Source organism: Mobula birostris, chromosome 1, assembly GCF_030028105.1.
Source record: "Mobula birostris isolate sMobBir1 chromosome 1, sMobBir1.hap1, whole genome shotgun sequence".
In the NCBI taxonomy this organism is placed as follows: domain Eukaryota; kingdom Metazoa; phylum Chordata; class Chondrichthyes; order Myliobatiformes; family Myliobatidae; genus Mobula; species Mobula birostris.
In genome coordinates this window covers 29132754-29159961 of record NC_092370.1, presented here as the reverse complement: position 1 = coordinate 29159961, position 27208 = coordinate 29132754, and the positions used below count along the sequence as shown (strand labels likewise).

At 39.1% G+C, this 27208-nt stretch overlaps 1 protein-coding gene across 12 annotated transcripts in view; it reads left to right on the top strand.

The window, feature by feature from the left end:
• Positions 1 to 27208, top strand: part of LOC140195234 (uncharacterized) — a 665367-nt gene that overhangs the window by 261346 nt on the left and 376813 nt on the right. For all 12 annotated transcript variants that reach the window (XM_072253281.1, XM_072253262.1, XM_072253330.1 and 9 more), the window contains 3 exons: positions 14079 to 14237; positions 14320 to 14403; positions 25956 to 26102. In XM_072253281.1, coding sequence (XP_072109382.1) covers positions 14079 to 14237; positions 14320 to 14403; positions 25956 to 26102 — 390 coding nt within the window. The remainder of the gene's footprint in view (positions 1 to 14078; positions 14238 to 14319; positions 14404 to 25955; positions 26103 to 27208) is intronic.

Below are 27208 nucleotides of genomic sequence, written 5' to 3'. Positions count from 1 at the left end.
CATAGTAACAGATTATGTTCATGCATACTTTCTAATAAATACTCAGTTTCCAGTTTGTGGATCTGTCCTTACTATGATTTACATAGCACAGCATGATGCCACACTTATTAACAAGATAAAAGACAAAAATAAGACACTCTTTAGCCATTCTTGCCAAATTTTCCAAAAATCAAAATTAATCCCACAGAAATTTTAAAATTTATTTTCTTCCATGAATCATAATATTTGAACATTAGACAAACAAAAATAAGAAATATATATAGAAGGATTTTACTGTTCTCTTTCATTTAAGGATATGATGTATAAAGTAGGAGCTTTCATTGGCCATTTGACCCTTCCATATAGCATTCAGTAAATTGTGGTTGACTTGATCTTGACCTCAGCTCTGCTTCATTCTCTGTGTCCTATATATTTGACTCCTTGACAGAACAAAAAAAGTGTTAATTTTACCCTCAAATATGTTCAATAATTTGAGTCTCTGAAAGAATTTTCTGCTCGTCACTATCTTAAAAGGTAAATTTTGAGTCCTGAAACTGTCCTTTTATTTTAGATTCCCTGAAGACGGGAAATATCGTCAGCATCTTCCTGTCAAGCTGTCTCAGAATCTTACATATTTTAACAATATTACTTCATATTATAAACTCATGAAACAACCTAATGCACCCCCAGAATCAATCTAATGAACTTTCTTTGACCCACTTACATTGCAAGCAATGTTCCCTCTAATTTTTAGTAGTCAGTGTGCGCAAAAATCTTGCTGTGCAAATTTTTTTCCTGTGACAAAAGTATGTGTGCACTGAATGCACACGTGGCGCAGTTTATGTAGGTTTACAAAATATTTGACATAAAACTGCACAGAATAACTACAAAATAACATACATTATTTAAGTCACTCTGTTATTTTTTCTCTCTCCTGTCTTTGGCATTTACCCATTCTTTGTAAACTCTACAAAGACTCATTAGTCTATCTAGACTTATAGAACTTCTATCCAATTGATAGCTTTTGATTCTCATTAACATATCAAAATGACATTCGCCTAAGTGGTTTCTCAGCTTGTTTTTGAGTTGATTCATTAGGCTAAAACCTCGCTCACAGTCCGCACTAGACGCACGGAAGGTTCCCCCAATGTCCATCAACTGTGCAAGGTCGCAAAACTGTTCATTTTGAAGTACAAATGCCACCATTTGAGCAAAGTTTGAAATCAGTTTGGATTTAATTTTTTCATGCACAGAAAATTTGAAATCATTAAACTAACTATTACAGTATTTTCAGCTAGAAAATCATGATATTTTAGACATAAGGCATTAACTTGTTCATCGCCAAATGTGAAGTCACAATCTGCAAATACGGAGAAATCAAAAGCTGACCATTCTTGTACCTCATCTTCAGGAAACCTTTCTTCTAAATGAACACAAAGAATATTTATAAAAGTCAACAGCGAACTTGTATCTACTATGACGTTTTCTTCACGTTGTTGGCTTTGCAAAACTTTGACTTTGTCACTCCACAAAACATTGTCTCCCAAATACTGCTTTCAGTGTAACAGTTTCTACTATTTTGTTAAGCCATTCAACTTTAAACAAATTTGCAGTTCTTTTGCGCTTCACGCCTTCGCTTCTTTTGAATTCAACATAGTGAATCAATATTTTTTTCAATAAAAACGTAGTAAGCTATCTACAGGATTTGAAACAAATCTTTGTAAACCTTATGAAATGAACACTGTCTGCCAAAGATGGCCGCAAAGATGGATGCAGCTGTACAAACCGGAACAGGAAAGGTGAGGTGACGTGAATTAGTGACATGCATTGTGGTATTTGAAAAACTGACTAACTAGTTAACAGAAACATTTAGCTGAAAAATTTATTTTCAATAAGTATAATTATTAATTACTACATTATTTTAGGTAACTAACCTTTTGTGCGCACATTAATTTCCTTTGTTGGTTGAAAAACGTGTGTGCGCATGCACACGCGCACAGCTTAGAGGGAACGTAGCTTACAAGTATATTCCTCCTTAAGTAGGCAAATTGTACACAGTACATCAGTAATGCTGTTGCCAAAGTTTCCTTATTTAATCTTTATTTAATGGTTCTGTTTATTTAATTCTCCATTCACTCTGCAACAAAGGCCATCAGTCCATTTGCCTTCCCCAATATTTGCTGTAGCTGCATGTTTACTTCATATTGTCAGCAAATATGACCATAATACACATGGTCCCTTCATCTAAGTCATTAATAGATTATAAATAATTATGGCTCACGAGTGAGTCATGTGGCATCCCAATAGTTACAGCTTGTCAACCTGAAAATGACCCATCTTTCCCTATGTTCTATTTTCTATTAGTTATTCAATCCTCTGACCATGCTAATATATTCCCCCAATAACTTCCATGACCTGATTTATGTAGTGTATCATAATCGACGAATATTCTGAACTGCATTGCAGCCATTGAATACTTCTCTTGACCACTGTTTTGATGTAATAAGTACAGCAGCCATGTTTCTGAAAACAACAGTGAGATTATGACTAGATTTTAGTGAAAATTAGATTATAACATTAAAATCACCAAGGAAGTTTAATTCCTTCTGCCAGTAGTTTAACCAGGATTTTAACATGAGTGTATAGTACAAAAAAATCATAATTTGGATTTGTTTTTATTGTATATGACTGAAGAGAACACATTCATATTAAAATGAACTCAAAACGTCATGGTTTAGTTTTATTTTTACTTGCTGACTTCCTTCAAATTTAAATGATCACTGCTTAATTGAATATCTTTTTCTCAGCTGTCTTAGAAAAAAAACTAACATCCCAAGTATCAAAACTGTTAAAGATGCAAAAGCTGAAATTTTTACACTACTGAAACTAGTTTTATAATTAAGAACCTTTGACTATTTTGGTTATCCAGGCAATGTGCTCAGGGAGCAGCTCTCAACTCAAAATGCCAGTCATGTTTATGTAATGTATGGCACGGGAACAAAATCATGTTCCGTGAAGAGACGCAAAGACTTAGTTTACAAATCCTGGAATTTAGTTTGAGGTACAGCTACTTAATGAATAATAAGTGAAATGCTTGTTGCACATAGGTTCATCAGGAAAGGTTTAGGTTGGTAGAGGGCTCTACTGTAAATAATGAATTGTGAAATGCAACCAGGCTTGTAGAAAGTAACTATTTGAGGGATGGTGCATGACGAAAGCTGTAATTTTGACAGGTGGCAAGGTGTCATGTCATCAGCCCTTCTGAAGTCTTATATCTCATACTCATTGATTAATGGCTCTAATTAAGGAATTAAATCAAGCATGTGAAGACAGGGGATCGCTTTAGGTCGTTGTTTGGTGGTTTTCTCTTCCAGGTGCACAGCTCATCCATCTAAATATCACTGCTTTTTCATTTATTATAGCTGGATGATACCAAACAATAACTAGAGGGGATTCAAACTGATTTGAACATTGCTAACCATGTAACACAGTGAACCTGAATAATAGTGCATTGTAAAAATGGCCAGTGCATTAAATTTCGGAATTATTTCTCTAGTGTTGTCCACATAATTTTTAATACCATTCCAGTTTTAAACAAGTACACGTTCTTATTCTTTGACACCTATTCACTTCTTATTAACCAGATTTGAAAATTACGTCTAATCTTTGTTAAATGTAAAAAAAAACAAACTGCTGAAATAATTGAAAGAAAGCACAGTAAATTATCTGCTAGAAAACATATTTTAAAGCTAGAGAGGAAGGAAACACATTTTTAGAAATGGAAAAAGGGATTTCTAAAAAATCCTATTAAACCTGGTTAAATTAATGATTTCAGTGCTGTGTGTTTGTTCTGCAAGTGAAGCCACACAAACTGCCTACTAACAAGGCTCAAAGTCAGGCATTACATTGCACTGCTAAATAAGTCCCCAGAGAGGGTAAGCAGCTGCTTTTGGCCTGCATTATAATGCTTTATAATTGAATCCCCTATTGGTTTTAGGGCTGGGGTTGTGAGAGAGAGCCACAGCCTGGAATCTCTGGTCTATAAAAGGGATTTTTAGGTTACTTGAAATGTTTCACAAAATTCTCCATGAATGCTCTGCTGCACACTCACAAAGCACCTGAGCATGTATTTAAATTAGTATGCTTTAGTTTGCCAACTTAAATAAACAATAACAAAAATATGTTTAGCATGAGGATAAAAACCTACAACTGTCTTTTGTCTTCCCTCAAATAATATTTGGTATTCTATTTGTAAAATGATTTTAAATTCATAAACATTGGATTTACCTAACTGCATTCATATATTATGTTATGTTCCTTTAGCATCTACAAAACAAAAAATGTATTTCTGATGAGTTCTTGCATGACCATATGTGGCATTAGTCAGTGTGAGGTATTGCTAGCAAGCTCATTGCTTTCAAAAATCAAAGTTAAATGGTTCATCTATCATCAGAATTTGTGGCTGGGAGACTTGTCTGAACATCAGTATGATTTATGGTTTGAATTGGAGGAATCAACCATGCATGTTTCTTAGTTTATCGTTTTATGCTGTCTTCAATTAAATGTCTATAAACACGGTGATGGCTTTACGACATTGTCCATCAATAAAGACCATCCGGTTTTTGCATGAGAATATGTAATTTTCATGAAAATATTGCCCTTCTGACTTCTGATAAAGTAGGTTCTACATATGGTTTGTATTATACGGAGACTTAAAAGCTGGTCTCATCATACTTTGATTTCAGTCTTCCAGCATAATTAGGTCAGTAGCCAGCATAATAATTTTATTTATATTTGATGTGCTGTGCCTTTATCCTGTATCTAAGGACATTTGTGAAATACATTTTTAACCTATTAAGGCCTGGATCTGTGATTTATGTCTATGTTTGTATGCACCCATTAAGGCTAAAAATGAATCTCATGGAATGAGTTTGTATGTTTGAATTTTACAAAAGGATTTAACTTTTCAAAATTTAGTCAATATATAAAAGAATACCATCATGGATATGTACAATATGTGATTATAAATATATTGCAATGGCTAACCAAAATCTATAAAAGTGCTTCAGCAAAAGGAATGATATTCAGTCTTTTATTTTCTTTGGGGATGTTGAATCACATCATTATCCTTTTCCATGTTTATAAATCTGTGGCATTCATGATAGCAGCATGTGATTCTAGATCATTATATGTGCAGCTATGCCTCGGTATGACTCTCAACAGCTCAACCTTTGTGGCTGTGATATACATTCGGTAGGATATTTCATAGCTTTTTCAGAATAAAATATATTTGTTATTTTAATTGCTTTGATATATCATTACTAGTTTAGCATTAGAATTATAAAAATAAAATTAATATTGGCATATTAAAAGATGATTGCATGATCAAGAGGATGTATGAAGGATGGGGAAAGAGAAGAAATTGAGTGGAGAATAGAGTCAGGGAAAAGAGTGAGAGTGAAATTATTGAGGAAAAGGAGTATGGGATTGTGATGTTACCAGAAAATATAACCTCTAACTGGTGAACTATTTCTAATTTTTTTAACTGAAAATGCCTACGGCTCCATGAGTTGTTTAAAAATTTTAACGATCCAGGTTAATACATCAAACTGAAGTCAGAGCTATGTCTTCTAATGCAAGTTATTTCTTTTTAGTAAGTTTAGAAAATGAATTTCCCCAGTTATTTTCTTTGATGTTACCTTAGCTTTGACATAATAAACCTTATTCTTTCTAGGTTTTGGTCAGTAGCACACACAAAATGCTGAAGGAACTCAGCAGGTCAATAGCATCTATGGAAAGGAATAAACAGTCGAAGTTTCGGGCCAACACCCTACACCCTTCACATGCTTGTTAGAGCAGAAATAGGAAGATAGTATGAATGAATGAGTGGATGAGGAAGTGGTGCAGGGGCAGGGTTTCAGAATTCTGGATCTTTGGGATCTCTTCTGGGGAAGGTACAGTATGACCTGTACAAAATGGACAGATTACATCTGAACCCAATTGGGACCAATCTCCTTGCAGGGAGGTTTGCTAGAGCTGTTGGGGAGGAGTTAAATTAAGTTGGCAGGGGGAAAGGGAACAAGATGGTAGGGCTGAGGATGGGGTTTTTGGTATATAAGCTGATGCACTGTTTAGTGAGACTGTGAGGAAGGACAAGCAGATGATAGGACAAAATTTCAGTCAGTGCAATGAGTTGAAGTGTAACATGGGGCAGAATTGAAAAGGGTGATGAATACAGGACTGAAGGAGTTATATTTGAATGCATGCAGTATACGGAATAAGGTAGATGATTGTGTAGTGCAGTTACAGATTGGTTTATAGGCATCCGTTAGTCTCATGAGACCATGGATTTGCACCTTGGAAGGTTTCCAGGGTGCAGGCCTGCGCAAGGTTGTATGGAAGACCAGCAGTTGCCATGCTGCAAGTTTCCCCTCTCCATGCCACCGATGTTGCATTAGGACCCATACAGCTTGGCACCGGTATCGTCGCAAAGCAATGTGTGGTTAAGTGCCTTGCTCAAGGACACACACGCTGCCTCAGCCAAGGCTCAAACTAGCGACCTTCAAATCACTAGACGAATGCCTTAACCACTTGGCCACATGCCAACACTACAGATTGGTAGGTATAACATTATCAGCGTCACTGAGTAATGGCTGAAAGAAGTTCAGTTGGGAGTTTAATATCCAAGGATACAAGAATACATGGATACAAGGATACATGTGGTTTTGTCAGTTTTAGTCTTGGTTTGTTTTGTGTTTCTGTGATATCTCTCTGGAGGAACATTGTATCATTTTTTAATACATGCATTTCTAAATGACACTAAACAAGGACGGAGTGTCCTCATAACCTAATCTAATCTAATCTAATTACAGCCTTGTGTCTGTGTGGATAGGTCTCTATCAGCTTCACACATCTGGACACAGCAATTTTTCCCCATTCTTCTTCTTTACAAAACTACACAAGCTCTGTCAGATTGCATGGGATCGTGAGTGAACAGCCACAAATTCTTAATTGGATTGAGGTTTAGACTCTGACTTGGCCACTCCAGGACATTAACTTTGTTGTTTTGAAGCCATCGCTGTGTAGCTTTGGCTTTATACTTCGTGTCGTTGAATTACTGGAAAACAAATTTTCTTCCTGGTTGCAGATCTCTTGTAGACTGCATCAGGTTTTCCTCCAGGATTTCCCTGTATTTTGCTTTCTACAGGGGCACAATTGAGAGCATCCTGACTGGCAGCATTACTGCCTGCTATGGGAACCTCATTCGCAGGACTCTGCAGCGAGTCATACGGACAGCCCACCACATCTCTAGATGTCAACTTCCCACTATTCAGGACATTAATAAAGACAGGTGTGTAAAACGGATCATTGGGGACCTGAGTCACCCCCAACCACAAACTGTTCCAGCTGCTGCCATCCGGGAAACGGTACTGTGGCATAAAAGCCAGGACCAACATGCTCCAAGACAGCTCTTTCCACCAGGCCATCAGACTGATTAATTCACGCTGATACAATTGTATTTCTATGTTATATTGACTGTCCTGTTGTACATACTATTTATTACAAATTACTATAATTGCACATTGCACACTTAGAGAAAGACATAACATAAAGATTTTTACTCATGTATGTGAAGGAATAAGTAATAAAGTCAATGCAATTCAATTCATTGACAAACCTTCCAGGAGGACCTGCTGTAGTGAAGCTTCTCCACAGCATGATGCAGCCAGCATAATGCTTCATGGTAGGGATGGTGTGTTTCTGATAATGTGCTGTGTTTGGCTTACACCAAACAGCATTTAGTCAGATGGCCGAAAAGCTAAATTTAGGTTTCATCACACCATAAAACCTTCTTCCAGCTGATTTCAGAGTCCCCCATGTGCCTTCTGATATTTTTACTACAATCAATTGAAACGCCTTGTCTGCGCACAAGTAGTCTCCATTTAACTAATTATGTGACTACTCAGACCAATTGGCTGCACCAGTGATGATTTGGTGTGTCACATTAAAGGGAGTGAATACTTATACAATCAATTATTTTGTGTTTTATATTTGTAATTAATTTAGATCATTTTGTAGAGATCTGTTTTCACTTTGACACAAAAGAGCCTTTTTCTGTTGATCAATGTCAAAAAAAACAAACTAAATCCACCATGATTCAATGTTTTAAAACAAAAAAACATGAAAACTTCAAAGGGGGCCGGTGAATACTTTTTATAGTCACTGTATAGCAAAAATTAATGGAAATTTGGAGGATAGCTTTTTAAATCCAACAGAAGGAAACTAAAAAAAGTTTTAAATTGGGAAAAGATGCAATATCTGAAAAAAAACTTCTGGTATCTTCTTTGATATTATTAGCAGGCTTACCTTTTTATTGGTAAGCTTGCCAATAATATCAAAGAGGATACCAAAAGTATTTTTCAGATATATAAAGAGTAAAAGAGAGACGAGAGTATAAATTGAACTGCTGGAGAACTAGTAATGGAGGAACAAAGAAATGGTCAACAAACTTAATAGGTATTTTTTGTCAGTTTTCACCGTGGAGTTACGCCGTATGCAAGAAATTCGAGAGTCAGGAGGCAGAACTGAGTGCAGTTGCTGTTACTAAGGAGAAGGTGCTCAGAAAGCAGAAAGGTCTGAAGGTAGATATGTCACTTAGACGAGATGGACTACACTCCAGGGTTCTGAAACAGGTAACTGAAGAGTTGTGAAGGCATTAGTAATGATCCTTAAAGAGACACTTGATTCTGGAATGGTTCCAGAGAACTGAAAATTTGCAAATGGCACTGTACTCTTTAAGAAGGGAATGAGGCAAAAGAAAAGAAATTATAGGCCAGTTAGCCTGACTTCAGTGGTTGCGAAGATATTGGAGCCCATTATTAAGTTTTTGGGTACTTAGAGGCGAATAGGTCAAAGTCAGCATGGTTTCCTTAAGGAAAAATCTTGCCTGACAAATTGTTGGAATTCTTTGAGGAAAGAACAAACAGGATAGTCAAAGGAGGACTCACAACACGCCGAAGGAACTCAGCAGGTCGGGCAGCATCTGTGGAAAAGATCGGTCGACGTTTCGGGCCGGAACCCTTCGTCAGGTGAGTCCTGACGAAGGGTTCCGGCCCGAAACGTCGACCGATCTTTTCCACAGATGCTGCCCGACCTGCTGAGTTCCTCCAGCGTGTTGTGAGTGTTGCTTTGACCCCAGCATCTGCAGATTATTTTGTGTTTTATGGTCAAAGGGAGATCAGTGGATGTTGTTTACTTGGATTTTCAGAGGACTTTTGATAAGATGCCACACATAAGGCTGCTTAACAAGATAAGAGTCAATCTTAGTACAGGAAAAATACCAGCATGCATAGAATATTAGCTGACTGACAGGAGGCCAATTCTGCTTGGCTGCCGGTGATTAGTGGTCTTCCACAGGGTGTCGGTATTGGGACCACTTCTCTTCCTGCTATAGGTCAATAACTTGGATGATGAAATTGATAGCTTTGTGGCCAAGTTTGAGGACAATACAAAGATTGGTAGAGAGCCAGGTACTGTTGAGGAAGCGGGTGTTCTGAAGAAGTACCTGGACCGATTGGGAGATTGGTCAAAGAAGTGGCAGATGGAATATAGTGCATGGAAGTGTATGGTTATGCACTTTGGTAGAAGGAATAATGGTGTAAAGTATTTTCTAAATGGGGAGTAAGTTCAAAAATCAGAGGTGCAAAGGACTTTGGCATTACTTATGCAGGATTCCTTAAAGGTTAACTTCCAGTTGAGTTGGTGGTAAGGAAGGAAAATGCGACGTTAACATTCATTTTGAGTGGACTAGAATATAAGAGGAACGATGTGATACTTGGGTTTTATAAGGCATTGGTAAGACTGCACTTGAACTACTGTGAGCAGGTTTGGGCCCCTTGTCTAAGAGAAGGTTCACCAGAATTACTTCAGGAATGAAAAGTATAATGTGTGAGGAGCATTTGATGGCTCTGGGCCAGTACATGCTGGAGTTTAGAAGAATGAGGGGGCATCTCCTTGAAACCTATTGAATATTGAAAGGCTGAGATGGAGTAGATATAGAGTGGATGTTTCCTATGGCAAGTGAGTCTTGAACCAAATGGCACTGACTTAGAATAGAGCAGTGTCTGTTTTGAACAGATATGAAAAGGAGTTGCTTTAGCCAGAGAGTGGTGAATCTGTGGAACTCAATGCCACGAATGGCTGTGGAGGCTAAGTCATTGAGTATAATTAATGTAGAGTTAGTTAGGTTCTTGATTTGTCAGGGCATCAAATTTTATGAAGAAAAGGCAGGAGAATGGAGTTGAGAGGGATAATAAATCAGCCATGATGAAACGGCTGAGCAGATTCGATGTCCTGACTGGCCTTATTCTCCTCTTATGTCTTTTGAGTCCTGATGAAGGGTCTCAGCTAACGTTGACTGTTTATTCCTTTTCATAGATGCTGTCTAACCTGGTGAGTTTCTCCAGCTTTTGTGCGTGTTCCTGTGCATTCCAGCAACTGCAGAATCTCTTGTTTTTATGTTATTGCCCAGTAAACCTTTTTTGAATTACTTTCAATGGATTAACATCCATACATAAATAAGCAATGAAGAAAAAATGGCAAGTTCTTTTATGGAGAAGGTTCGACAGCCAGGCTTATATATCTGCTGGAGCATTGGATTGTGAAACTGGCATTGAGTGAAACATTTTGGATTCTGAGGGGCTTGAAGAAGTAGATTTTGAGAGAATGCTTCATTTTATGGGATAATCTAGAAACAGAAATCACTGTTTACAATTAATTGTTCAACTTTTAAGACAAAAATTAGTTAATTTTGTTTTCTCTCTCTAAGGATTGTGAGTCTTTAGAACTATCTGAATATTTTTAAGGCAGAGGCAGAAGAGTTGAGGTCACATTCAGATAAGCCATGATTTTATTAAATGGTGGAGAGGGCTTAAGGACACCAAGTCATCTATTTTGTTGCTAGTTTACGTGTATGATCATCTGAAGTTCAGATTCCTTTTTCATAAGAAACACTAGAAATAATATTTTAAATCCTTTGACATACCTGCCAGTCTTTGGATTTACTTGGGTTTTCAGATGGCCTTTGATGAAATGCTGCACATGAGACTGTTAAACAAGGTATAAGTCCATGGTATTACAAGAAAGATACAAGCATGAATAGAAGATTTGCTGACTGGTAGGAGGCAAAGATTGAGAATAAAAGGGACCTTTTCTGGTAAAGTCCAGGCGCTGTCCTTGTCAATGGTTTTCTTTCTTCTCATTTCCAATGAGGATAAAAAAGGACATCCTATTAAGGAAGATATATACCATACAACTATATTTGTATTTTAATGAATCCCTTAAATTAAGGCTAGTTGAGTAGCCACACTTTTCTGTTGCCCAAGAAGTGAGTGAATAACTTTGAAGCCCACTAGCAGCAATAAGCAAATAGTGTGGGGATAACAATAAAAACACCAAGGAGCAGGTCAAGTGTGGGTGAGGTGGATTGAAAGATGCTGTGAGCTGTGATATGAATGCCGATAGGAATGTGACAAGAAAATTATTTGTGATGTGCAGTACTCTGCAAAAGTTTTAGGTAAATTTCATGACCTATGTCAGTGCTGATAAACCTGAATCCGATATGGGTCTGTATTGTGGACTGAGAGTGGGAAGGGGGCGGAGAGAGGGGAGTGGGAAGCATCAGAGAGACATTCTGTAATGATCAATAAACCAGTTGTTTGGCATCAAATGATCTTGCCTGGTGTCTCATGGCTGAGTGTGTATGTATCTGCGCTATTCCTGCCCTTGGCACTCCTCTGCCACCTGTCCCACAACCCTCTGCAGTGCTCCACAGATTTACAAACCCGCTGTCCACTCTACATTGACAAATATAGTACCGTGCAAAAGTCTAAGGCACCCTAGCTATATATGTGCCTAAGAATTTTGTACAGTATTGTATTTGGATGGTGAAACACTGTATACCTGTTGCCACATTAAAATGGTTAATAATGTAGGACATTTTTACTTGGTGATACAAATGCTGTGAATTTGCAACATGAACAGTGTTATCTACATAGAACCAATGCTATCTATAAAGAACCAAACTCTTCAAATGTTAAAATACTTGAACTATTTATAGACAGTAAATTACTAAGTTTTAAAATTTATAATTTCAGCACGTTTTTGATAAGTCATAAGCACCCACTATCTGTGACATTAGCAGACATGAGAAAGACTCTGCAGAGAGTTAACCCCTATAAGGCTGCTGGGCCAGACAACATCCCGGTCCCACTACTCAGGGAGTGTGTACACCAGCTCACTGATGCCTCTATGGTTATCTTCAACACTTCACTCATCCAGGCTGCTGTCCTCACGTGCTTCAAATCAGCCATCATCATCCTTGTAGCAAATAACTCTACACCTTCAGAACTAAACGACTTCTGCCTGGTGGCACTGACACTAATCATCATGAAGTGCTTTAAATGGGTAATGGCACATATCACAAGCTCCATTCCTGTCACACTGGACACTCACCAGTATACTTACCGACAGTACTGCTCTATGACAGATACTATAGCAACTGGCCCTGACGCACCTCGAAAACAAAGACATTTATGTCAGAATAATGTTTCTGGATTTCATTTCGGCATTCATCACTATTGTCTCACAGACTTTAGTAAACAAGTTCCTATCCCTTGGTCTAAATACACCACTGTACAACTGAGTTGTGGACTTCCTAATGAACAGACCTCACATAGTCAGGATGCACAGGTGCTCCTTTCTCCCCATCAACACAGGTGTTCCCGAGGGCTGTATACAGAGCCCACTGCTGTATTCTCTCGTCATGCATGACTGCATGGTCAAATACCTGAGTCATTGCATTGTCAAGTTGGTCAATGACTCGACAGTGGTGGGGCTCACCACCAACAACAATGAGACAGCCTTTAGAGAGGAGGTGGAAGAGCTTAAGGCCTGGTACCAGGCAAATAAATAACCTCTTCCTCAGTGTCAACAAGACAAAGAAGATGATTATTGACTTTAACAGAACTCGCACCATTCAAACCCCTCTTTACATTGGCAGCACAGCAGTGGAAACTGCGAGAAGTTTCAAATTTCTGGGAGTGCACATGTCGCACAATTTCTCAGGATCCCAGAACACATCCTACACAATCAAGAACGCTCACCCGCATCTCTACTTTCTACTTTCTTAAGAGATCTGGAGAATGTGCATTGATACTTACGACCTCTTACAGATATACAGTAGAGACATCCTAACATGCTGTGTCATCGCATGGTACAGAAACTGCACTGTGGCAGACAGGAAGGCTCTACATTGTGTAGAACCGGCCTACCCACCATCAGGAACATATAGGTGCTGGATAAGAGGCCAGCAAATCATGAAGGATCCCAGCCGGCCTGCTCATCGAATGTCTGACTCCCATCTGGGAGGAGGTAACGTAGCATCCATGCCAGGGCCACTAGATTTGAAACCAGTTACTTTTCCGAAGCAGTGAAGCTGATTAACACCTCCACCCATTAACCCACACCACTTCAACCTCCACCACCAATACTTTATCATGTCCTTTCAGTCATCTTATGTCTAGACATTCTTGTACCTACCATCACTTTATGCACATATAAGCAATCTGTGTACAGTTTATAAGTTATCTTTTTGTATTTATTGTGATTTTTAAATTATTTTGTTCTTTACCTTGGTGAGTTTTTTTAAATGCTGCATCAGATCCAGAGAAACAATTACTTTGTTCTCCTTTACACTTCTATGCTGGAAATGACACCAAACAATCTTGAAAAACTTAATCATAAGTTTTAACCAAATTTTTCTTATTTTTTTACTTCTGCATTCATAATCAGCTTAAATATGAGCTCTGTTCAGTTCTAGTAATAGAATATTTTGGCTTTCTAGGTTATTATGACAAGGGTCTTATGACAAATAGTTATTTAAACATTGAAACAGATAAAGTTTGTAATTTTTTTTCAGAATTGTAAAGAAAGTTCATTATTGTGTTATGATTACATCAGGCACATTAGAAATGTTTACACAATGCAGATTTATAAGTATTGTTAAAGAGTATTATTGGACATTTATTTCCTAACTGAAGGTTCTAAACAAGAAAAACACCTTTATTGAACTGAAAGATGAAATGAGACAACTTCAACAGCAATACAATGAAACATTAGAAGAAAATGGACGTTTACAAGCCCGGCTTGAAGCTTGGATGATCACTGCTCAGAGTGAACACGAGATTCTATCAAAAGAGGTAATTTATTAAATTGTTTAACAAACATTCAAATAAATCTATCTAAGGATCTTTTTAGCATATTCAATTTGTAAATCTACAGGTGCTTTGTAAGGAAGACATCATCCATAAACTACGAATGAAGCAATTAAGTCAAGATGAAAAATGCAATACAGCGGAAGAAAAGGCAAGCTTCCTTTTTTTACGTTCCTATTGTTCTCATCCAGACAACTTTAATGGTTTTAGTTATTTTCAGACAAAACACATATACATATATCAAATGTTAATTATATTTTAAACTTGTGCAATGATAGAATGCAAATTCATATATCCTAATCAAAATTAGCCAATGTTTTTGTGTTCCACCAAAATATCTGTGGTATGTTTCCTCATTCAGCGTTCTTCACTTCTTCAAGAGAAGGTGCTGGATATTTTTGGAAAAAATGATACTTGAAGTAAGATAAATACAGAAGTATTGTTGGGGCTGGAACAAGCTTGATTAGGTTATGATACTAATTAACCTGTTTCCATTGTTTCCAGTGATAGGATGATGCCAGCAGGCAATTGACTGGAGGAGATGTTGCCATGTCTGGGAATCCTGGATGAGTAGGAGAGATGTGTTTTAACTACCTGGTAGACTAAGACTATGGGCCATTTTGCAATGATAGTCAATATCTGTAATGAAGCTCCAATTACCTGAAAGTAAAGTCACAAGTGAATGACTTCATGCTTATGGTCAAATAGTGAGTGGATCAGCAAAAACTACAGACCGCTAGTGGCTACATAGGACAGTACAGCACAGGAACAGGCGCTTCGGCTTACAAACTGTTGCCAAACCAACTAAATTAATAATCAAATGGCCAACTAAACTAATCTCTTCTGCCTACACAATATCCATATCCTCTATTTTCCTCAATTTGTGTATCTATCTAAATGTCTCTTAAATGTTCCTAATATATATGCCTCTACCATGACCACAGCAGTACATTCCAGGCATCCACCACTCTTCGTGTAAAAAAAACTTGCCCCTCATATCTGCTTTGAAATTACGCTCTCTCATCTTAAATGCATGCCCTTGGGTACTAGACATTCAACCCTGGGAGAAAGGTACTGTCTGTCTACTCTATCTATGCCTTTCATAATCCTATAAATCTCTACCAGAACACCCCTCAGCCTCCACCGCTCCAAAGAAATTAACACAAGTTTGTCTAACCTCTCACTAAGCACATGCCCTCTAAACCAGGCAGCATCCTGGTGGATGTCTTCTGCACCCTCTCCAAAACCTCAATATCCTTCCTTGAATGAGGTGACCAGAACTGTATGCAATACTCCCAATGCAGCTTAATTAGAGTTTCATAAAGCTGCACCATAGCTTCCTGACTTTAGGACTCAATGCCTCGACTGATAATGGCAAGCATGCCGTATGCCTTTTTAACCACCCTATCGACCTGTGTAGCCACTTTCAGAGAGCAATGAATTTGGACCCCAAAATCTGTCTGCCCATAGTCATTGTTAAGTGTCTTGCCGTTAACAGTGTGCTGTCTCTTTACATTTGACCTATCAAGGCGCAACACTTCATATTTAGCCGTGTTTAACTCCGTCGACCACTTCTCCATCCATATCTGCAACTGATCGATATCCTGCTGTATTCCTTGCCAGTCTTTTATACTATCTTCAATACCACCAATCTTCATACCATCTGCAAACTTGCTAAGCCACCCATCTATATCCTTATCTAGGCTATTTATATACGTACATTACAAACAGCAGAGATACCAGTACAGATCCCTGTGGAACACTATTAGTAACAGACCTCCAGCTAGAATAAGTCCCTTCAACCATTACCCTCTGTCTTCTAAATCTAAACTGCCAATTCATCATGGATCCCATGATTCATCTTCTGGATGAGTCTCTCATGAGAAACCTTGTCAAATGCCTTGTAGACAGCATCCACAGCTCTACTTTCATCAATCACCCTTATCGCCTCATCATAAAACTCTATCAAGTTAGTAAGAAATGCACAAAGCTATGCTGGCTGTCCGTAATTTAACCATGGTTTTCCAACTCATAAATCATAAATCCTATCCCTAAGAATTCTCTTCAGTAATTTCACTACCACTGAGAAGTGACTCACTGGTCTGTAGTTTCCAGGATCATTCCTGATTGTCTTCTTGAATAATGGAACAACATCTGGAACAGTCCGCTGGGATCTCACCTGTGGCTAGAGAGGACACGAAGATATTGGTCAAGGCCCCAGCAATCTCTACTCTTGTCTTTCTCAATAACCTGGGGTATAGTTCATCAGGCCCTGGAGACTTATCCATCTTAATGCTTCCAGCCAGATTTCCTCCTCCTTTACCTTAAAATGCTCTACCATATCAATACACTCGGCCATGTTCTCCTCATCCTCCATATACTTCGGATTGAAAGTACTCATTAAGAATCCTCTGAATCCAAGCAAGTGTTTCTCACTTCTTAGTTATCCTCTTGTTCTTGATGTATGTATACAGTTGAAAGCCTCTTAACTATCGAGACTCCTATCACTATCTGACTGACTTTACTGCTGAGCCTCAGAGACAGCCAAGAGCCACTGGCCTAGCTGCTGCTGCTGTACTCAAATAGGTCATTCTCCCCTGCTCCTGCCCCCACCCCGTCCAGCAGTATCCGAAGGGTATACGTGTTGCTGAAGGGAATGGCTACAGGGAAACCCTGCGCTGACTGCTGACTCCCCATACTTCATCTGGTGATCACTCGTCCACTGTTTGACACCTGCACCCTGGGTGTGACCACCTCAGTAAAAGTTTCATCTACGAGTTTTCCAGCCTCCTGGAAGGTCCTGAGAAAATCCAGCTTCAGTTTTAGTTGCTTGACCTTGTCTGTCAGCAGTTGAGTTGGGTGCACTTCCAGCAGAACCATTTGGCTTTATAAAGTGTTGGTCAGACCACAGTTGGAATATTGTGACAAATGTTCGACCTATATATGAGGAAAGATATGCTGGTGCTGGGGAGTGTCTAGGAGGGATCTCATTGATCTTAGGCCAGGAAAGAGTGGATTTAGAGAGGATGTTTCTATTAGCTAGAGAGTCTAGGATCTAAGGATACAACCTCAGAATAAAGAGATGTCCCTTTAAAATTAAGATGAGGAGGAATTTGTTCAGCTAGAAGCTAGTGACTGTAATTTGTTGCCGCAGAGGGCTGTGGAGTCCAAGTTATTGGGTTTATCTAAGATGAGTTGAAATGTTCTTAATTGAAAAAGGGATTGAGGGTTATGGGGAAAAGGGAGATTACAGTTGAAAGAAAAATCAGCCATGATTAAATGGTAGGGAAGACTCAATAGACGAATGGCCTAAGTTCTGAACATATTTTTGTTCTTAATATTCTCAGTAAATGCTGTGCACACCATTCCCCATTACATACCTTCCTACAATCTCCTGCAGTTTGAATTCATATTTAATCTACAGCATATAGATTACCCTTCCCTTCACATATACGTCTGTGATTTCCGGTTTAAGATGGCGCTGATGAGTATCAGCGACTTCTGGCTGGTGGTTAATGAAACAAAGAAAACAACTAAATACTTTGTTAATCACCCTTTTTCTGGTAAATGATCACCACAAACAATAGCCTGTAACTTCCCTTTGGACTGGGCAGAACCGAGCTGAGGCAAGTCAGCAGGCCTGTTGCCAAGAGCGAGGAAGACCCAAGGTTCGATCGATTTAAACACTGGGCCAAATTGGAAAGGTTGGGTACAGGCCGAATCGAGGAGGTGGAGTCCAGGCATCAGAGCATATCGAAGTGACTGAACCCAATGTTTGGATGATGATTTGAGCGCAAGGCTGAATTAGAAAGGTCAGGTACAGGCCCCTGAGCGTACTGAAGAGCCTGAACCTGATGTTTGCGCCATTTAGCGCTGGGCCAGATTGAAATGGTGAAGGTAACTGGACCCGAGGCAAGGGATGAGCCGGTTCAGTTTGCTGTTCCACTCTGTGCTGAACTAAGGGTCTGTGGACAGGACTGTCTTTGTGGACTTCAGTTCAGAATGCCATTTGCTTGTGTTTATTGTTTGCATGATTTGTTTTTTTTCTGTCTGTACACTGGGTGTTTGATGGTCTTTTTTTTAATGCCTCCTTGGGTTTCTTTGTTTCATGGCTGCCTTTTATGGAACAGATCTCAAGATTGAATAATGCATGCCTACTTTGATAATAAATGTACATTGAACTTTGAACTTTATGTCATATCTGCATGTGTACATTTCATAGCTTGTACACAGAGGCAACTATTGAGCAATGGCACACATACATGCCAAGTACTCATTGCACCATTCTCCTTTCTAGCGGGACAATGCATTGTACAGGGATGAGGGGCAAAAGTCATAGCTGCGTGATATTGCCACTTTTAAAAGACAATGATTGCCATCACAGTGCTCATCGTCACCGTTGGTCTTGAAGAGATCTGGCCAGTAATGATGCTAAAGGATAGAAAATCTTACGCCTTCACTGTTAAATCCTCTCATTTTATCCCTTCCTTATCCCACACATTTCTTCTGATTTAGAAGCCTAATATATGTAAACATTGGTCAAAGATTCATAGGTTCATTTTATTGTCAAATAATGCATGTACAATACAACTTTGATACTTGTCTACACCAGATAGCCATTAAATATAGAAAGACCATGGATGTTGATGAAAGAAAAGACATCAATTCCCCCCATCCCAGCATGAAAAATAGAAGAAACAGAACTCTCAGACCCTAAAATCTCTCCCTGCCCTGAGCAAAAACAAGCTACGACAACAATCACTGACCCCCTGCACATAAAAATTCCCGACCCCTCACTTGCAGAAAAGAACGGAGACAGTAGCATGGATTCATACTCTGCTTGCAGCCTGTACCCAACCCTTCCTCATTACCCGTCTACCTTATGCCTTTCTCTTTTTCAGGACTTCAATCACTTCAACCCAACAATGGTAGGGAAACAAAAGGCTCCATAGCAAGAATAAATATCTTCCCTCAGCATTGCATTCATAGCAGCTAGCTCAGATAGTGATAGATAATAATTTTGCAGACAAATTAGGGACATGATCTGCACATAGTGTGACACTAAACATGACTGGTCCACTGCTGGACCACAGATAAATTGATGCAGATTCCAGTTTTTCACAGCTCAAGGTCACAAACAATTTCTGTGACAAAGGACTCAGATGAGAACTTCACTAGGGCAGGCTGCAGAAATGGTTTTAACCTTGATATATTAGCATGTCTGGAAGAGAATCTGCGTCTGTTGTCCAGCAGCATGGAGGACCAACCTTGCATTTGTCTTTCCAGTAAGCCTGGGTCCATCTTTTTCAGCTGTAGGTGATGGACAATTCCATTCATGCATTTCCAATAGATTATTTCTTAGCCTCCAGTGCAGCATATTTATTGTCACCCATCTTCTTGGGGATTCCATTGTTCCTCACATGTAGCAGCTGTCTCACCGCTACAGAGTGTTTATGCAGGATGTTACAACTCTCCAGGAATTTGTTTTCTAGCAGATCGTAAAGGTACCTTGCTGGGTAAATTAGTAGTGGTACTATGGAGCACACGCCTATTGTCCTTTCTTAGGAAAACACTGGTTATCTTCTCACTGCTACCCTGTGCTGTGAAACTGCCTGTTTCAGCCATTTCTAATTACTTCCAGCAATTGAACTGCAACTTCTACGTCTGAAGTTACCTGCAATCATTTCCACTGAAGGTCAGTTTACTCTTTATCAGCAGTAACAACAGGACAGAAAAACACATTGAAACTATGTCTATGGGGAATGTCGAAATATAATTCCTTAACAATCCTATGTAATGTGACATGCTTTGGTTTGGAATGTTTATTTTGTAAGTTTTCTGTTATTCCTTTGTGTCCGTGTGGATGCTGGGATAGTCAGTAGAAGTGGGAGGGTGCACTGTAATGCCCCCAGTGAATGGGGATTGGGAGTTACATTTACTAGTGCCTAAGTTTGATGAGTTGTTCATGGAAAGCCAAGAGGAACCTGGTTGCCTAGATTGTTTATTCCCTCCTTCCTCCATCTTATCCCATATAATGGGACAGAATAGGTTTTGTAGCATGCCTCATATCCATGTGTATGTACACATATGACCAGCTAGAGTCATGAACCATGTCATCTGTGGACAGACCTTGTCACTCGCTAATCACCCTTTGGTTTGTCATTTAGACTTAAAAGCCAGTGACCTAGCAAATTGTCACTGTGGAGTTTTGACTTGTAGGATTCACTGTCTTTGGTCATATCAGAGCTGGACATCGAAAGAGTGGAATCCCTTTAGGTTCTGCATTTGTGGAGTTAATGATATCCTACATCCTGAGGTTGCTGTATTTCTTTCAAAGCAATGTAACCTATCAAGTGAAAATGAAGTATAGTTATCGCACTTAGAATAGGGAATATTAATGATCTTCGGATCCCCACACCTAGCCTGTAGTCAGATACATAGTCATTCATTACCATAAATATCTTGAAAGCCAGTGGTACTACTTATACTTCTCTAAGGTTGCAATTATAGTTGTCGTAGTTGGAAGATATTACTGAGAACACGTTTGATAAAGTGAAGATAACCTCCACACAGAAATCTTCACTACGAGAAAAGCTGAAATAATTGTTCCTTGAATTCTTCTACCGACCCTCTCATTCCCCATTTCTCCTCATCTAGTTGTACCTCTCTTTTTGCATGTTGAGGTACTACTGAGTTCATTTTTCCTCTCATTTTTTGCTGAGACTCCTCATTTTCCAACTGGTCTTCTCACCTGGAGGCAACATTTTTTTGCAGAAGACTTTAAGTCAGATACTGCCTTTCTGTGCCTCCAATAATCCTTGTAGACTTTTGCAGCCTTACTAAAATGCTGCTTACACAACAAAAGGCTGATTTATACTTGTGCGTCAAATGTATGCCGTAGGTACTGCGTAGCAACGTACCCTATGCTGTATTCTACGCCAACCCTACGCCGTAGCCTAACGCACACCCCTCCCAAAATGTAACTATGCGTCGCGGTGACGCAGACCGAGACAACTGTGATTGGTCCGCTTGGTAGCATCGCATTTCCTCCTACGCTGCAATAGCTTCTCATTGGGCGACCGAATGGCAGGGAAGGAACTCTGGCTGCAATGCTTTCCATAAAGCTTTACAGACCTCCGAAATTATGGAGGACCCTGTGCTTGACACCAGTTTGTAGTTAGCTGCTACAGCCTGTTGGCTTCCACCTGAAGCTAAAACTTGAATGGTGATTGCCAGTCTCTGAGTATACTGTGCGTACACTGATGCGAAATAAATGGTTGGAGACGATTAAGCAAATTGTCAAATCTACCTGCCGGCATCCGAAAATATTTGAAATGCATTTCCTTGTCCGTGTCTCTCAGTGGCCGGACAAGCACAGAAAATTCACCCTCCTTCAGTTTCAGTCACCATTGTTTGAAGTTTGAGTTCCTTCGTGTTGAGTTTCAACACGAAGAAACTCAACACAGTGGCCTAGAAACCCCACCGCCAACTAGTGTTTTGGCAGTGAATTGCAGAGCAATGCAAACACACCAACGCACAAGTATAAATGCTCACAACGGCGTAGCCCGCTTGCGTAGGCTACGGCGTAAGTTAGTATGCACAAGTATGAATCAGCCTAAACACTCCATTCAGTTGAAGTCAGTCAGTAACTAACTTTAAAGTAAATTATAATCTCTTTCATTAACACTGGTCAACATCATTTCTGCTCAGAAAACAAGTTAACTGGAATGCAATGCTTCAAAATTGCATTATCACTTCATTCTAATTTACATTTGCCAGCTTCTGATAGCTAATAAATACCTGTTTGCTGATGACCTTGTTGATGTCGTCTACTATGTTTTTCAACAACTGTGCACATGTGCATTGGATTCTATCATGTTATGTAAATGAAACCTGCATTGTCTAAAAATAACAGAAGTTGCATCTGTTTTTCATCCTTGCTGTTCTTTGGCATTGACAAAATAGCATCTTATTGCATTTTCTACTTTCAGTCTGTTTTATGTTCTTTTCTCCATTGTTAGGAGTGTAAGAAAAGGATAAAAAGAAGGATAAATTGGAAACAAATATATTTCCAGAACATTTGAGCCAAGAATGATGTGTGTGTGTGTATATACAAAATACTTAAAAGTTTTTTTAAAGATATAGCTGCCTTAATTTATTGAGGAAGTATACAGTTTGACAGCCTTTATACAACTTTTTCTTAGCTGAGGTAGGACTTAATTGAAGATGGAATTGGGACTTGCCAGTATTGTATATAGTTCATGAGGAATCAGTAGCCTCTTATACATAATTCTTATATCCCTTTCCATTAATGTCAGTAGAAAATATAATTGGATTCATTGTAAAACAGGCTGCCTATTTTCTTTGAATTCATTTTGTGCTATTGGCAAAAGACCAGCTTAATTTCTAATATCCATGGTTGTGCTACTTTCAGAGGAGATAGATAGGGAAGAAAAAAGAAACAGATGGGGTTCAGAACTTCTGTTGGGAATGGATTCTCAGTGTATAGGATTAAGTACCAGAAGGAAACAGAAAAGCTGCTTGAAATGGTGATACAGTAGTTGTTATCTAACTAGCAATCCAGATTACAGTTTTGAGAACTGAATGGAAATCCTATCTTCTCAATTGGAAAATTTAAATTTTGTTACTTAGTGTATATATGTTCAAATTGAACCAGCTGGTTCACCAGTGTCCTTTAGAGAAGCAACCTGCATTACATTATTTAGTTTGCTCTCCATTGAAATCCATTCCCATGGTATTGTGAGCCATAGGTGCGATGGAATGTGCAAAGACCATTAGCATTGGCTGCGACTGAATTATCATGCAACCAATGGACAAAATGGTTTTTGGAGAACCTCATCATAGATTTGATCCAAGGATGGGCCAAAGACTTAAATTTCCAAAGTGAGGTTATTTTTTATTAGAAACTCAATGAGACTAGCTATGTAAATGCAATGGCTGAAAGAGCAAGTCAGAGGGTGGATATACTGTGGCAAGTGATTCATTTGTGGATGCACAAAGCCTTTACATCTCTACAGTGCAGTACTTGCGAGTGTGATGGAATATATTCTGCTTCCTGAAGGAGTAATAGTATGTCTATCGGATATATATTTATTATATGGAGAAAAAAGATTTTATCACAAAAATAAACACATCTCAATGACCTGATTTTTAGTAACTGAAATTATCTTTAAAATAGAATTGTTTGTGCTGCACTTATATGCAGTTAGTTGTCAGTGAATTAGAAAAATGTTTAAACTCTTCTAAGATGAGCCTGTTATTGCCCTAGAGCCTTCTCACATGTCCTTAAATAGATGTAGTTGGTATAATTTTACCTTGGTTATTAATTGATTATGAAATATTGCCAGTGGAATATTTGGGCAGGGCTGGCTCTAATGAGGTTTCTTTCCAACCAATGCAAAAAAAAATCTGGAATGAAAACTGTAGTACACATAAATTTGTACTTGAAATTCCTGGACTTTTTGCATTGTGTTTTGTCGATTTTAGGCAAGTTGCATTCCAAGTTATGTGCAGCCTGATGGAAGATCCCTACCTGTTTTACAGTTTAGTCCAAACACTGGCTGTGACATGAAGGCAATTAGCATTTCATTCAAAGTTTTCTTGTTAAGATCAAAACTAAGCTACTTCTACCTTTTTAAAAATCAGTTATGGTTTAATTCAAATGATAATATTTCATTCAAAACAAAGTAATAAAACTTCTTACGTGTTCCCTTGAAGCACATATTTTGTATTATTCAGATTGTAAATAACATTAAATGATAGAATACCAGCAGTCTCTGGGTTATGCAATGGTTCCTTTCTGGGAATTGCCTGTAAACCAATTTTTCTCTAAGTCTGAAATTAACAGTGAGGGTCAATTCATATGAACATCTATTTGATATTTTCCCCTGTATATTTACAATGGTGCAGAATCAGTTTGTCCCACATCCAATGGCTATCTTCCATGGCTTTGAGGTATCAATGGGTGTTCCGTTGTTTGATGAACTATTTTACAAGTGTCGCTGTGTACATACATCTATTGATGCTTCTGGACACATCTTCAGTGATGTTCCTGGAATCATCGGGTGTTTCGGGTCTTTCAACATCATACAACCTCCTCCAGGTGACCCAGCCGGGGCTGATCGCACCCCAGCTTGTGTCCAGATGGCTAGCTACTTATGACTCCATGGCTCCCCTCTTTTGAGCCACAGCCATCTTGAGGCCCTTTCTGCCGCATTGGTGGTACTGCGGATGGCTCTCCTCTTCCTCTCTCCCTCGATGCCCAAAATGCTGAAGGCTCTAACTAAAGAACGGACTACGAATCCCGTACAATCAACCTCCACTGGGAGACATCTCGCCCTCCATCCAGCCTGCTGACAGTTGCTGACCAGTCCTGTGTACCTGGAGAGCTTCCTTTCAAAGGCCTCTTCCAAGCTATCTTCCCATGGGACTGTCAGCTCCAGCAGCACCACTTGTTTAGTAGACTCAGACACTAGGACAATGTCTGGTAGCAGGGTGGTGGCTGCGATATGCTTGGGGAACTTCAGCTGCCGTTCGAGGTCCACCAACAGCTGCCAGTCCCTTGCAGAGGTCAGGATGCCTGCAGATATTCTTTTGGCGGGTACTGGCTGCTCCCCAGCTCTGACAAAGGCAATGGTCTGCTTGGAGGGTCAGGACTGCATCGCCCACTCAACTCCTGCGCTGACAGCTTCAGCGATGGTCTTCAGGACGTGATCATGCCTCCACCTGTATCGTCCCTCACCAAGTGCCCTTGCACAGCCGCTGAGGATGTGCTCCTGGGTTCCTCGCTTGGAGCACAGTGGGCACGCAGATAACTCTGCCTTGCCCCATGTGTGCAGGTTTTGTCTTGTCATTTTCATTAGGAAATCTCTCCCGCTGCAAACAGCCGATGCATTCATAAAGATAATGTATTTGTTTGAGGTTACATGAAAACAATTTGTTTTGAAGATTGGCCATCTTTAGATTTAACTAGCTGCCATCCCTTGTTCTGAAGATGCTTACGTTTCTGTAACTAATTTTTCTGCCTTGAAAATATTGTGGGGGAGTTTGCATAAACTTTGATTTCCATAAATCAGATCTTCTGTAATCTAGGGAGCCCCTGGGTACTGTATGGTCGCACACACAAAATGCTGGAGGAACTCAGCAGGTCAGGCAGTGTCTATGGAGGGTCGACATTTTTGGGCTGAGACCCTTTTTCAGGAAAAAGAAGATGAAAAATTAGAGTAAGAAGATGGGAGGAGGGGAGGAAGAAGTACAAGGTAGTAGGTGATAAGGGAAACCAGAAGAGAGGGAGGGGAGAAGTAAAGAGTTGTGAGATTGACTGGTGAAAGAGATAAAGGACTAGAGGAGGAGGGATCTGATAGGAGAGGATAGAAGGTCATGGAAGAAAGGGAGGGAAGAGGAGCGCCAGAGGGAGGTGATGGGCAGGTAAGGAGATACGAGAGCGAGTGAAACATGAATAGGGAATGGTGAAGGAGAGGGGGTGCAATTCTGAAACTGTATGGTTAACACAATAAGCTTGTACAGGTATTTATGCTCAATAAGTCAAATGCCGTAAATTATTAATTTGGTTCAGTCATCCTGCTGGATAGGATGTACGTGCTTCATGTTTTTGAGTTGACAAGATTGTGTAAATATAACACTTGTAATTAAGCAGATCTTATTATCTAAAATTTCTTTTAGATCCAGCATCAGGAGATGCTGCTGAATCAACTACGTCAGAAGTATTTAACTGCAGTTAATGTAGTTGAAAACCAACAACGGATGATTCATTCTTTGGAACAGGATCTTCAAACTGCCATGCTTGCTGAAAAGGAAATGGCCACTGGGGTAAATTAATAACTTTTTTTATACAGGGGTTATAGCTTCTCTTTGTTACTGAGGGTAATGCCAAGCCAATAAATGCAATTTCATGTCATAACTCTAATTATATCAAAAATAATTGCATCAGGAAAAATTGGGCACAACAGATTTTGTAAAACTGTTTCCTTGAGTTCTATTTATTTAATTCTATTATCAAATCTTCAAAAACATAATATAAATTATACATTATATTTTCTTATTTTACATTTAAAATTTCTTTGGAAAGTGATCTTCCATTTCTTGTGAATGGAAGATGTTTTAATGGGTTTAGATTTATTTGGGATGATGAGGGAGGAAGCGTTTTCTAGTTTTTTTTGATTTATGGTCCAAACTTGCTGCTTAGATATCCGATGTTAAGAATGGAAGAAGCAGGTTTAAAACAGATGGCTTATTGAGGCTGCTCTACTATTCAGTAAGACAAGGACTGTCAAGTGGTTGCTCTTTTCCATCTGATTATCACCCCATCCCGCCACGCCTGATGTAGTGATGTTTAAAAGATTAAATCTGCTATATTTCAGACAAAACAAAAACTCTACATGGCGATGGCTCTCACTTCAGTCTGTAGTACTTCTAAGCTTTTTATCTTAACACCAAATCTCTATTTTCTGGCTCTCAGTTTGGTCCAACTCTCCATATCACCTTTATCAGATTTCTGATCTACTTCCAACAAAAAAAGCTGAGAGAAATTTCATACAAGGTTACAAAATCTTGATAAGTTTGGATGGGATAAAACATCTAGAAAGAAATCATTCTCATTAGAGAAGGGGTCAAAGATTTAATGTCGCAAACACGAGGAAATCTGCAGATGGTCTCGGCCCAAAACATCAACTGTACCTCTTCCTAGAGATGCTGCCTGGCCTGCTGCGTTCACCAGCAACTTTAATGTGTGTGGCAAAGATTTAATGTGATTGACAAACAAACTAGGAATGGCATATGAAGAATCTTTTCATGCAGTTGGTGACCTAGGAACAGAATTAGGCCATTTGGCCCATCAACTCTACTCTATTGTAATTTGGAACCCATGGCTTCAAAGTGTGATTGATGCAGCTTCAATTGTGGTTTTCAATGAGGAA